General features: G+C 54.3%; 1 protein-coding gene across 1 annotated transcript; it reads left to right on the top strand.

Annotated features, from left to right (window-relative positions):
* The first annotated feature begins 5,062 nt into the window (after nt 1-5,062).
* Nucleotides 5,063-13,253, top strand: LOC128268034 (collagen alpha-1(I) chain-like). Its single transcript, XM_053005030.1, has 7 exons — nt 5,063-5,366; nt 6,547-7,418; nt 7,481-7,579; nt 7,894-8,083; nt 9,057-9,991; nt 10,050-10,589; nt 11,332-13,253. The coding sequence occupies exons 1-7, from the start codon at nt 5,063-5,065 to the stop codon at nt 13,060-13,062; spliced, it is 4,671 nt and encodes a 1,556-aa protein (XP_052860990.1). The 3' UTR covers nt 13,063-13,253.
* Nucleotides 13,254-13,594: the final 341 nt, after the last annotated feature.

Genomic DNA, 13,594 nt, shown 5'->3' with positions numbered 1-13,594 from the left:
TTTCGGTAATGGATTACGGTGGGCAAGTTCCATTAATTTCGCGATTTAAACCGACCGAATCGTTCCACTCTCGCAGCCGCGTGTGCAGAATCTCTTACACCAAATGAAACTTAAACTCAAATAATAGGCACCGTCAGCGCAGCGCAACGCACAATTTATGGTACGGTTCGTATCTTAATTGGAAAACGCTGCTCATTATCAGCACAATGGAGACGCCTGGTAGCGCACCGGACAAGCCTTAGGTTTAGCCCTTTTTACCGGCTTTAAGCAGCCCAAGCCCGGAAAAGGGAGCAAAAAAGCACAGCCCATCGATCGATCAACCCGCGTACTGCTGCTGGATCGCAAATCGAAAGCGATAAAATTAAACGCACCATTTCTCATGCGGAACTTCCGCCATCCGGTTCCGGACGGTTCCGGCGGGAAAATGCCGTCATCGTCGTCGGCCGCCAGCCGCCTGGCCGATGACGACGGTGCGATGGTGGTCCCGATTTTCGGTGTCGATTGTCGGTGCGCTGTCTATCTTAATTAACATCTAAATGATATGTCAAACAGCGCATCAGCCTAATTAATTAATTTATATGAATTATGATGATTCGCGCAACGTGTTCGAACGCTGCTCGGTTTCGTCCGAGGGTCCAGGGTCCTCACCAATGCGCAAGGAGTGCGCAGCAGATTGGGTTTAAATTGCTGCTGACTCAGCGGCCTCTGACGGGCGCCGAATGTGTCGGTTAATAATGCAGAAATGATGCGCTAAATTCTACTTTCTACGAGACTGATTGCGAACCTTCGCCGGTAGATGCAGCAAATTTCAACCACACACACACCGACGCGTCATTTTGGTGGAAACGAAATTGGCATTTAATTGATTTATCCGGCGCGGCTGCTGCAGCATCCATTTGCGTTGTGAGCCTTTAATGGTTTTTAGTACAAATGTGAAAGGTACTATTTCCGTGAGACATACTACGAAACCCAGAGAATTACCCATGATGTAACGGCCTTTTCGGATCGGTGGTATCCTCCTGGGCAATCGATATTCTTTCATTGAAATGCAAATGAGCGCGCCGCGCGACCACCGATCCCACTTACCTCGAGGTGGCCCCTAAGTGGTTGTGGTGTTCTAAATTATCTGTGCGAATTAGTCTTTTGAGCGTGCTTCAGGCTCAGAACCACCATCACCAGAGCGTCCGGTCGATCATTCAATTTCGAAACGCTCCCAGCAAACGTCCCAGGCAATCGGTCGCATCTCGAGTTACTGCGAGCTGGAGTCGATTCCACTTCCGCCGCCTGGCAGTGGTCATTTATTCGGAGTTGTTTTACGCTCACGCCCCGGTTCAGATTCTGCACGCCGCGCCCCGAGGGGAAATTGCATGCATCGGCGGGCACCGGTTACGCCGGTCCCGGTCGAGTCGAGTCGGTCGGTTTGCGGGCCGTATCGGTGAGTGTCATCGAATTCACGCCAACTTTCCAACCAACCGACCGACCCCGGAGTGGAATAATTTAATTATACCAACTTCACATCGGAATCACATCGCACACCGCCGTGGCACCGGCACCGCTGAGGAACGTTCTGGGCCGGGCCGCGCACGCCTCGAATCAGGACTCGCTCCGCATCGGTCCGAGCGTCTCCCCGGAGGGAAGAGAAACAGAAACCAACCGGCCGACCGACCGGACTGGCCGTCCTCCGTTCACTCTACGACACCTAATTCGGTGTGGTCACAGGATGAGAGATGGCACAGTGCGCTCGTTCGTCATTCGAGCTGCCCGAACCGAACACTCCTCCTCTGTCCCATTCCGCCGATGGTTCCGAGCCCCGCCAACGTCGTCTAATTAATATTCTACAAAGTTATCGATGACGATAATTGGTAGGAAAATATATCGCATTTCATTAGGCCGATTGATCTGCGGCCGGCCTACTACACGCACGCATCGAGAGGGCCACCGGGGACCGATCGGATCCTTGTCGGTGGGCCCATCGATGGCCACTCGACTGCGATTGCTATTACTGCTAAATGACGGTGCGTCAAATGAGAACTTAATCGATTGCTTTTTTCGTAGGACGCGGTCATGAAGTGTAGCGAATATATCGCCATCGAAACGGATGGTTTGAATTTTCATACACGCTTAAAGGGAGCGAAAATGTAAAACAAAATGATGGATTTTTGGTACGACGAGCCATCTAATTAGCAGTAAAAGTGTTAAGGGTGCAGTTTACACTTTCAAACTCGTTATAATTAGCTCGTTGTGTTACGCTATAATTCCACGACGGATGCCTCACAACCATAAATGCCTACGTCCGTCATCCTTCGCGGATCGAACAGCACGCAAACCGCGAGCCATTAACGCCAGAATTTACTATCGCTCAATAAACTCATAACTTGTCTCAACATTTCCGGCGTGCGCCTTTGTTTTCATATCCATCAAAGTAATGGGACGGTTCCAGCAATAGAATCTCCGATAAGGAAGGCGCAACTCTTGAGAATGCGCTAAAAAAAGTCTGATTACTTAATCATTTCAATATCAGCCACCGCCAGAGCTCGAGCTTATCGTAAGCTGTTGGCAAGCGTTTCGAGCAAAACGTTGATTCGTAGCAGGCAAGAAAGCAGCGCCGGGTGTCTCGACAACCGTTTGCTATCAGTGTTGGGTCAGGCCGTTCCGAATTCCTCTCAGGTACGGCTCGAAAAATGACAATAAAGATATTAAACCCATCCCGCCATACGCACCCCGTTCGGCACTAAATGGTGTGCAATAATGTTCGCTGCTCTCCTGCTCCGATCAACCCGTCGTCGTCCTTGTAACGTTGATCAGTTCAACCATTTTTGGGGTCGTCCTTTCGGTGGGGACATAAATTCCTCCGCTAACCAAGGGCCTCGCACAGGGCCATCGTCGGGGCTTCTTGGGCGCAAGAGGGTAGCATAATAAATTTTAAACGAAACATCAGCGTAATGAAAAGTTATATCTTCTTCACAAGCCCCGGTACCGAAATGGTACCGGGATAAGCCTCAGGTCCTCTGGATGGCTTACGAACCCTTTTGAGTGGGGCCGACGTGAGCGTGAGGACAAGTTTAGCGGAAGTTAGGAAATTGTCGTAAGGATTAAATCGACTTCGAAGGGCTTCGGTATTTTGTTTTTATTACATTCTTCTTACGCTCCTTAGGCCCTGGGCAAGTCTGGTAAATGGAGTTAGACAGAGTTCGGCCGTACGTACCTGAACCGTGTAGGACAAGGGTCTTAGGGGATCCCCGGTTATCTGCTTAGTCCATAGTTAATCACGCGACCACGTAGGGTGTCTTTTAAAAAACAATTGCTTTCTTTGATTGTGAGGCCGAAGTGATCAGATGGAATCAGACTACAGACAGATGATCAGGAGATGCCCGACTTTTTTCATCTGCACCGTAGCATGGAGCAGTTGCCTTGACAGGAGCAGTGTTTCTCGTGTTGACCGTTCCGTTGGTGCTACTCGTCGTATCGTCGTATTCGAGCAGTCGAGCAGCACCGTCGAGGCAGCACGGGCTAGCAATCGTCCAAGCATTCATTTCAGCATCAGTTTTCTCCGCACCTTCGAAGAATAGTAAAAACACTTTTTTTTGTGACACGCAAAGATGTATTTATTTCATACTGAAGCACACGTTTGTTTCGTCCTTATTTCACGGATTCGTGCGTATTGGTACAAACGTCTAATACGCCGATCGAAACGATGTATTGTCGTATGGTTCCACTTCTGTAACAAAGTGGCAATTTTGATTGATTCTGTCTCCGCGGCGGCAAACATACTGTGGGAACTCGCTTGTAACCCACACAGCAATCCAAGTGGGTCGCCGTTCTATGAAAATTAATAGCTACTGCAAGTGTCGTCGGCGCCGGTGGCCGATGCCTGATCGCTATGGTCGATCTCGGACAAATTATGATTTAATTCCGTACTTCGCGCGTCGCGATCGTGCAGCGTGAAGTGCAAGCGAGAGCGCACGACAGAGAGAGCAATCCGTGCGAAGTACAAAACCATCTGCATCGTCCATATCTGTAACACATTCTTGTTAAAGTAATTTAAAACGCGTGCCTCGCGTTCTCTTTAATGCTCGAGTTGTGGTGTAGCTACCGATCGGTCTAGTGCTGGGTCTAAGACGCCTCGGATCTAAGAGCATCATCATCTGGAAAATGGAGCCATTCTACTAACACAGTGATCGAAGTGCGCGTCTTGACCACGACCGTGCCCATTCACTAGTGGCCATTCTTGGTGCGGTGTGCCGTGCCGAGTATAAAAAGATCGCCGAAAACGGCTCAAACCTCAGTATTCGAGTGATGTTATCGGGCGTGGTTAGTGAACGAGTGCTTTGACAGTGAACCAGTGACAGTGAAAAGGGACCCCAGTGAGCCCTGCCTGCGACATCAGTGGCAAGTGCTTGCGTTGCATTGATTGATATCGGAAGTAAGTAGCTGGCAGTGAAGTTCCTGGCAGTTCCCGGTGCCAGTCCAGTGAATGCGCAATCTGGCCCGCAAAGAGACGGTGCCTATCTGCAAAGGATTTTGCAAAGACAATTTTGACATGAATTGGCAAGCGAATTCAGCCGAATAAGTTAACAAGTGGTCTGCGAAGCACCGGCAGTGGCTAGTGGGTTCTATTTTAGGTTTTATCGTTCTAACGCGCCACTATCAGCCGCGCAGACGACGCGCCGAGTGGACTGAAATTAAGTCACGACGAACTGATGTGAACTAATTTGATAGTGGCCGGGGCCAAAATTGGGCCTCAAAAAGAGTCCAGTACCCTGTGGCTGTGGGCTGAGCGTTTGGAATTAGAACTGGAAGGCCGGGGATTCTTATCACCGTCACCGCCAGCTTCGAACACGCGTTCTCCGCAAAGACGCTAAGCCACATCCGATTTAGTCGTGCACGGTGATCGCGCGGGAGCAGGCCAGTTCTTGATACAGTGTTGTTCCTTCCATTCCGTTCAGGATACGTTGCATCGCACCGCAGCAGCAATGTATTAAAAACAAAACGGCAGCGGCAGCAGCGAAAGGATCCTTCCGTTCGGCCAAAGTGTACACACACACACATACACACACGCAAGATGAAGTTCCGAGTGGGGCGTCCGCTGCTTGTGGCGCTGTTTTTTATCATTGTAATCTTTGCCGACCACATCCGGTGCGAGGAGGAACCGGTGACGGCGGCAGCGACGTCGAAACCGGCCAAGAAGAAGGGCAAGAAAGGTAGGGCGAAGGCCTCGGCGACGAAGTTGGCGACGAAGAATCTGAAGAAACCGCGCGATCGTCCGCAAGCCGATCGGCCGCAGGCGCAGGCGCCGGAGTACGGGGAGTACGACTACGGGGACAACTACGACTACGGCCCCGATCCGGACTACGAGGCGGAAAATGGTGAGTGTGAAACTCCTCCTTTCGGTGCCGCGGGGCTTGAGATTTTTGCGAACCAAATCCCAAAACCATCTGGCACCCCGAGTTGTGACCTCCGAGGGGTACATCTGGTTAACGGATCAAACATGTGCTGCTTCACTCCAACCAGTCACTGGAATGTGGCGTTGCGCAATGCTCTACAAGTCTGTCAATGAGTGCTTGAGCTGGAACGAATGAACTAATTTCCGGTGACGTCACTAGAGGCCAGATGCTAGTAGTGATGGTCTACTTGCACCCTGCAAAGGGCTCCCTTCTCAAGGCTGAAGGTTTTCTCGCTGAAAGCAATGGACTCCAGAATGGTGTGAAATTTTGGCCATCAAACCCAAAAATAACCGAATATGAAGTTCACTTCAACACAAGGTCCAACGGTCAACTTCTTCTTACTCGATCGATACACAAATATACAGGGTGCGTATACACGGCAGAGGATATTTGAATGTTGGATAACTCCGCCGTTTTTCAGTCAAATTTGGCAAATGAACAAGATTTATTTAGGGTATAGAATGTCGTTTATTGATAATTCACACAGAGTACAATATCGTTCAAATAACCGCCTTCATTAAACAGACAAAAAGCGGGCATTTTTCATTGTTTTTGGGCATTTTTCATTGTAATTGACAACATTTCGTGCGTAATAGCAGCAGTTTCCGTTGTGATGTTAGATTTCAGTTCTTCAATGGTCTTCGGTTGGCTGGCATTATGCCTTACTCTTCAAATAGCGCCACAGAAAGAAGTCAAAAGATATTCGGCAGCAATAAGCACGCACAGTTTTCACAGTTTACGATTATCAGTTCAATCATTATCAGTTGAACGATTATTTTCAATGTAAAGCGCTACAATTTTAGCCCGCTGTTCTGCCGTAAATTTATCCATGGCCAAAACTGCGTAGACTGACGTTTCAGAATCTGGCTGATGTGTCAAAATCGACTGACAGGTGACGGAGTTATCTAATATTTAAATATCCCTTGTCGTGAATACGCACCATGTAGTTACACTATAAGTTGACTTATTAGTTGAAGGCTAGGGCGAGTTAATTTTTATTGAATTTTTGCGTCTTTAATTCAATTAAGTAAACGATTTATGCTCAGCTTGAATGTCCCTTGAGTTTCATTACTTATTGCCCCACGCGTGTGGACTGTTGCAGCAAATGGCGCAACGCGTAGACCCGAGCACGGCTTCCGGCAGCCGGACGACGAGATTCCGCGGGTATCGACGACCAGCAGCACCACGCCGCGTGCTCCGGAACCGGAAGCGATCGTGCAGCCGTTCACGTGCCACCACGAGGGCACGTGGTATCGCGAGAACGACGTGTTCCAGTCGGGCTACCGGGGCTGTGCGACGTGCCGCTGCCGGAACGGGTCGGTCCAGTGTGACGAGGCCGACTGCCCTCGCGTAACACCGGAACCGCGGACCAGCACCACTACGTCGACGACCACGTCCACCACCGAGCGACCGGTGGCCCCCTTCGGTGAACCTGGCACTCCCGGTGAAGTGGGCCAACCGGGGGTTCCGGGCACGCCGGGTGTGCCTGGGCTCCCGGGGCCACCAGGTCCCGCGCCGGACCTCACGTTCTACACCCAGCAGCTGCAGGATTCGATGGGTGGACCCGATAAGGGCCCGGGCCCAGAGAACTTTCAGTTTATGCAGGCTCAAGTCGGTCCGGTAGGGCCACGCGGTCCACCGGGGCCCTCTGGCCCAACCGGTCCCCAAGGATTCCAGGGAACTCGCGGGGAACCAGGAGAACCGGGAGCGCCGGGGGTCGGTGGACCGCCGGGACCCCGAGGGCTACCGGGGCCACCCGGTAAGGATGGCACCGCCGGAGACGATGGAGAAACGGGACCTCAAGGACCGGTCGGAATGACGGGACCGCGTGGCCTACCCGGAATGCCCGGTGTGCCCGGGCTCAAGGGCCACCAGGGGTTGCCCGGCCCGGAGGGAATGAAAGGAGAAACCGGAGCCATCGGTGAGAAAGGATCGGTGGGGTCCGTGGGTCCTGCTGGAGTTACTGGGGCCGTGGTAAGCATCAGCATGGCGTGCGGTGAGTGAGACCGCATCAGGAACTACGCTCTCTTCCACAGGGACCTGCTGGACCTCGCGGCGAGCGAGGACGTGAGGGACCACCTGGACCGGCAGGATTGCGAGGCATCGACGGAATCGCTGGACCATCTGGACCACCGGTAAGCAACCGAGTTCCCAGTTCTAAGGGCCACGCAGCATCCTGTGGAGGTATGGTTCTTTCGTTGTATACCTGGCCCGGCTATGTCGCCGCCCTCTTTTTCTGCGATTGTCTTTAATCATTATTTTTGGAGCGTATTTATATGTTCCTACGTTCCTGGCGTACTGCACGGGAAAGACACCCCGATACCTCGCAAGTCTATAAAGAGGGCTTTCCCTTTGTATGCGCTTAGTCCAATATCTACTGTCGACCGAACATGGTCGAAAAGGACAACTGATGCCTGCTGCAATTCTAATCTGCTTCTCGTATCGTTAGGGAGCCGTCGGGAAGCCTGGACCACCGGGATTCCCGGGTAGCAACGGTGCCAAAGGTGATATGGGCGCGATGGGGCCAAAAGGGAGCTCGGGGCCGCAAGGACCGCGAGGAGAATCCGGACGCCCGGGGCAACCGGGTGAGCCGGGACTGAATGGACCGCCGGGCAAAGATGGAGCGTCGGGCGAGAAAGGTATTGCATCTTGACACTTTGGTGGCTGGTTATAGACTGACTTTATTGGACGTATCATATCGTATGGTAACTTAAAACTAACACAACCTGTTTTTGCACGAAAGCAACGTCACGTTTATTCTAACAATTATACTATTCTAATATTCTAATATTATCCGACCGTCGAGGTTTCGCACGTAGACCCTCGAACGGTCGCGAGAAGAACACACACTGCCGATCGGTATCGGCGTCGATCGTGGGTGAGTCCCGAGTCACCCACGCAGGGTACTCGGCACTCACCCGGGCCTTATCACAGACGGTATCCGGTCACCGCGTGTCCGCAATGACACTTACGCTGACGGCTGACCGTTACCGCCGTTACCACCGCGACCGACACGCGTTGTCAGTCGCGGTGGGCCCCCGTAGCAGATTTAGCACACGTTTGTGCTAAACCACAACCATTATATCCTACTAGCTGTTCCCGGCGCGCGTTGCCACGCCTCATTTCATCCTCATTTCACGATTATCCGGCGTTTCAGAGGATCGGGCTTCCTGGTGACGTAATTGTTTAGTTTTCCTTCACACCTTACGTTACTCCTCCGTTTCCCGGTGACGTATTCGATCGGCTTCCCTTTTCGTTTCCCGTTGGATACATGACAAAACTCGCACCACCTGACTTTGGCTCCGTTAAAAATAGTCCGAACGCACACCCTTGGTAGTTCGGTACCTCCTTAGACCCCTTCCACCAAATAACTCTCCTAGGTTCATTTTCATCTTTACGACTCCTTCGTGGTTGCTATGGAATATTCCATAGCAACATGACTTGAGTTGACGAGACTGACCTGACTTCGACTTTTCGACTTTATCCTCGTCGCCACTATTATATCTTGACACTTTGGTGGCTGGTTATAGACTGACTCTATTGGACGTATCATATCGTATGGTAACTTAACACACTAACACAACTATTGCATTCTGTAATACGCTAATAAAGGAAGCCCCGGATCGCCGGGGAATGCCGGACCGCCCGGGTTCCCAGGATCACGCGGAGCGCCGGGGGCCAACGGAAGTCCAGGCGACGTCGGCTCGAAGGGTGAATCGGGTCTGCCCGGGGAGCGGGGCTACAAAGGCGAAGCCGGCATCAAGGGGGAAGCCGGTGTACCAGGACCCCGTGGGCTACCGGGAGCCGTCGGCCCGGAAGGTAAACGAGGCAAACGCGGCATGAAGGGTCCCACGGGTCTGTCGGGTCCGCAGGGAGAACGAGGTCTTTCGGGGTCGCCCGGTCTACCGGGCCCCGACGGAGCGCAAGGCGTGAAGGGCCAATCGGGAGACCGTGGCGCTATGGGGCCCACCGGTCCGAAAGGATCGTCCGGAGATCCTGGACCACCGGGAACGCCCGGCATTCAAGGACTACGCGGACAACCGGGACGTGCCGGGGCGCAGGGAAAAGCTGGAACACCCGGGGAACGGGGTCTGCCCGGATCGGACGGCAAAGTGGGCGAATCGGGCCCGCAAGGACTTCAGGGTCTGCCCGGACCGATCGGTATGCCCGGTGACAAAGGATTCACGGGCGAACCAGGCAAGGACGGTGACATCGGACCACCGGGAGCCGTAGGGCCCCGAGGAGACGCTGGTAAAGACGGACCGCCCGGGATTCCGGGCCCCCCGGGCCCACCCGGCAACGATGGAGACCGTGGCCCACCGGGAACGTCAGGACCGCGTGGATTCCAGGGTCTACCGGGAACGCCAGGCAACCCAGGAGCCCAAGGCAAGGACGGGCAGAATGGTCCGCCAGGATCACCGGGGCCAACGGGCCAGCCAGGAATACGGGGCGAGCGAGGTTTCCCGGGCGAACGCGGACCAGTTGGTACTCCGGGTACGCCGGGGGTTCGCGGTGAAACGGGAGCCCAAGGCAACGATGGACCACCGGTAAGACCAGCGGGGGGTGTGGTTGGATACGTGTAACCACTCCGACTCCATTTTGCAGGGTCCATCCGGAGCTACGGGAATGAAAGGACATCAAGGAGCACCCGGTATGGTGGGCCTCCCAGGGCTGCGAGGTCTCGCAGGACCCGCCGGAGAAAAGGGAGAGCGCGGCAGTTCGGGTCCGACGGGCCCCGAAGGTCCTGCCGGGCGCCTTGGTGAACGCGGTCTTCAGGGACCGATGGGACCAACGGGGCCACCTGGAGAACCAGCGGAGAAGGGAGAACCCGGATCACCGGGTGCCCACGGTGAACCTGGGGCTCCCGGGGTCGTCGGTGACCGGGGAGCGGTGGGGCCGCAAGGTCTCCAAGGCTTCCCCGGACCCCTGGGTCCCGTCGGTGTACCCGGCTCGAAGGGAGACCGAGGCAGTATGGGACTGAAGGGCGAACAGGGCAATTCTGGCCTCGCGGGAGTGCCGGGCGAACCAGGACCCCAAGGATTCATTGGACTGACCGGGTCCAAGGGAGCCCGCGGGGAGCCAGGACTGCGCGGCGAAACCGGACCGATGGGCACTCCAGGACGACCGGGAGACCAAGGACCCATTGTGAGTGTTGAAGCGGTCCCGAACCAAAAAAGCACTCAATTTTTATTATTTTTAGTCGCAGATCTCAACCTGTAAGAGCACCTCTCTCACTATGGCCGGGATTGCGTTAGTAGAGCGCGCTTTGACTCACTTCTTTTGCGTTTCCTACCATAATCTTTTATCTCGTTATTAGACTTTACTTCCTAATCAATAACACTGCGGTTGACTAGTAACCCAGGATTATGATATTTTCTTATTTGATTTACGTCTACTAATCGATTTCCTTGAGTATTAATCAAATAAGTATTCGGACTCATTTGTTTTAGATTTTTCTTGGTTTAGAAATTTTTTCTATGTTTGGTAATGGATAATGTTCCATTGACAAGAATCTATTTATCGTTGCCTTGCCATCAAGACATAGGCGAACTGAGCCATGTCTTGATGTCTGGCTAGGTACTAAAACTCCTTCCTCTACCATTTTGTCCAATTTTTTCCCCACTTCTTCTAATACGGAAAACGGCACTAAGTATGTCTTATGAAAAATTGGACAGTAATTCTTCTTTAACACCAAATTTGCTTCAAAACATGTATAAGAAGAAATATTGCTCGCTGTTGCGCTCTCTTTTTGGCCTTTGGTGAGAAATGAGTACCACGCGAAAAAATTCGTCTCAGTATGGAGAAAAAGAGTGCCTTTTTTGTTCGGGGTGTGCACGTTCTCGCAGCCCCGCAGCTGTTAAAGCCCTTTGTTTCGTATCGTTTCTAGGGTCAAACTGGCAATCCGGGACAGGCGGGTACGCCGGGCAGCCACGGTATGAAGGGCAACCCGGGCGATACGGGTCGCCCAGGAAATGCGGGGCCCCCGGGGATGCCCGGGCCGCAGGGAGCAGAAGGCATCAAGGGCGACGCCGGCGGCGATGGACCAGCGGGGCCGCCGGGAAATCAAGGACCTCACGGTGTGCCGGGCGACAGAGGCCTTCCGGGTCTGCCCGGTCCGAGTGGAGCGCAAGGGATGCGTGGCTTGCGTGGTGCGGCTGGAGAACCGGGGCACCCGGGAAAACCGGGCAACGATGGACCCCCCGGCCCGGCCGGGCCACTGGGTCCGGCAGGACCCCCAGGACCTACCGGGGACAGCGGACCGGAAGGAATGGTGGGAAAAACGGGCCCACCGGGCATTGCAGGACGAGCTGGCGATAAGGGACCGATCGGAAACCCCGGAACCCAGGGCACACCGGGGGCTCCTGGCCTTCCAGGACCACCGGGCCAACAAGGGCCCCTCGGCCAGACGGGTGAGCGAGGGTTGCGTGGAGAAACGGGACCCATCGGAGTCGACGGACCGCCGGGGGCTCGCGGAAAACCGGGACCACCGGGTCTGGAGGGTCCAAAGGGAGAGAACGGCGAAGCGGGGCTCAAGGGCACGAAGGGTCACCGGGGACTGATCGGCCTGCAGGGACTGCCGGGAACTGCCGGTCCGCCGGGCGACAAGGGTAACGTTGGCGGTGTAGGTCCATCGGGCAAACCGGGTGAGGCGGGACCCAGGGGGCCGCCAGGACGTGACGGCACCGTCGGACCGCAGGGAATGCTGGGAATCGCGGGACCACGGGGACCCCCCGGCAACGATGGCAAACCGGGGCCAGTGGGACAAGCGGGACCTCCAGGACCGCCCGGTCCGCCGGGAGACGGAGTGGGCTACGACGCGGCCGCCCTTGCCGCTCTGCTCGGCCACGGCCAGATGAGCAACAGCAAGGGACCGGATCCGAACATGGCCGATGAACCGATGAACCTGGGCCGCGTGTTCGAGCTGACGGACGAGGAGCGCCAGAAGTTGGTGGAGAATGCGTACGAAAAGCTGAAGGCCGCCTTCGGGACGTTCAAGAAGCCGGACGGGAAGCAGGGTTCACCGGCCAAGACGTGCCGCGATCTTTTTGCGGCCCATCCCGAGCTCGCTTCCGGCCACTACTGGATCGACCCGAACGAGGGCGACGCCCGGGATGCCATCCTGGTGTACTGTGACGCCGAACGGAGGGCTTCCTGTGTCCTGCCGCAGCCACTGCGCACGAAGGAGCTCGCGTACGACGGCGACGAGGACGAAGTGTGGCTTGGCGAACTGAAGGACGGCATGAAAATCACGTACAAGTCGGACAGCAACCAGATCGGCTTCCTGCAGCTCCTGTCGGCGACCGCGTCCCAGAACATAACCTATCACTGCCGCAACAGCGTGGCGTTCTTCAACAAGGAGAAGAACAGCTACCGCCAGAGTCTGAAGCTGCTCGCCTGGAACGACGCCGAACTGACGGCCCGTGGCCCGCAGCGGCTGCGGTACGACGCTCTGCAGGACGACTGCCAGCACCGGACGGCCCACTACGCCCAGTCGGTGCTCAGCTACAGCACGGACAAACCGATGCGACTGCCCATCATCGACATCGCGATCCGGGACATTGGCCGCGAAGCGAACCAGGAGTTCTGGATCGAGATCGGGGCCGTGTGCTTCCAGTAGCGTTCCGACGGATGGTCCTGCTGATGGTGATCCTTTTCCTAGGAAAAAAAACGGAACGAACAACAACAACAACAGACGGACGGATGACGGGAAACTAAGAGAAAGACTAAGAAAAGTGTAGATTCCTCTTCGTGCTGCGTGATATTCTTTGTGGCAGTGTGGAAGCGACCGAAGTTAGACGGAGGTGTGAGTAGGTAAGCAAGCGCGCGTGTGTATGTGTGTGTGTACAAATGAAATAAAGTAGAATTAATACGAAACAATAGAACGAACTGTTGATTTAGATTCGAGCTATGCTAGAGAGGCAACATAAAAAATGGCATTGACTCGCGGCTCCTCGACACTCCAGAGTGGGTTTCTTTATGAGAGAACCATCGTTGACTACGTGCTGTGTAAGGTGCAAATGTTTCGGTGTGGATCGTAGCATAGCATCAAGATAGCGACCACTCTTGTGCAGAGCGGGTTGGGTCGATGCAAGCGAAGGATTACAAAACATATTCCCGCAACACAATATTTGTCATAGTTTTGGTCTCTC

This window comes from Anopheles cruzii, chromosome 2, assembly GCF_943734635.1.
Source record: "Anopheles cruzii chromosome 2, idAnoCruzAS_RS32_06, whole genome shotgun sequence".
In the NCBI taxonomy this organism is placed as follows: Eukaryota; Metazoa; Arthropoda; class Insecta; order Diptera; family Culicidae; genus Anopheles; species Anopheles cruzii.
The sequence above is the reverse complement of the archived record's forward strand: the minus strand, read 5'-3'. Positions and strand labels throughout refer to the sequence as shown.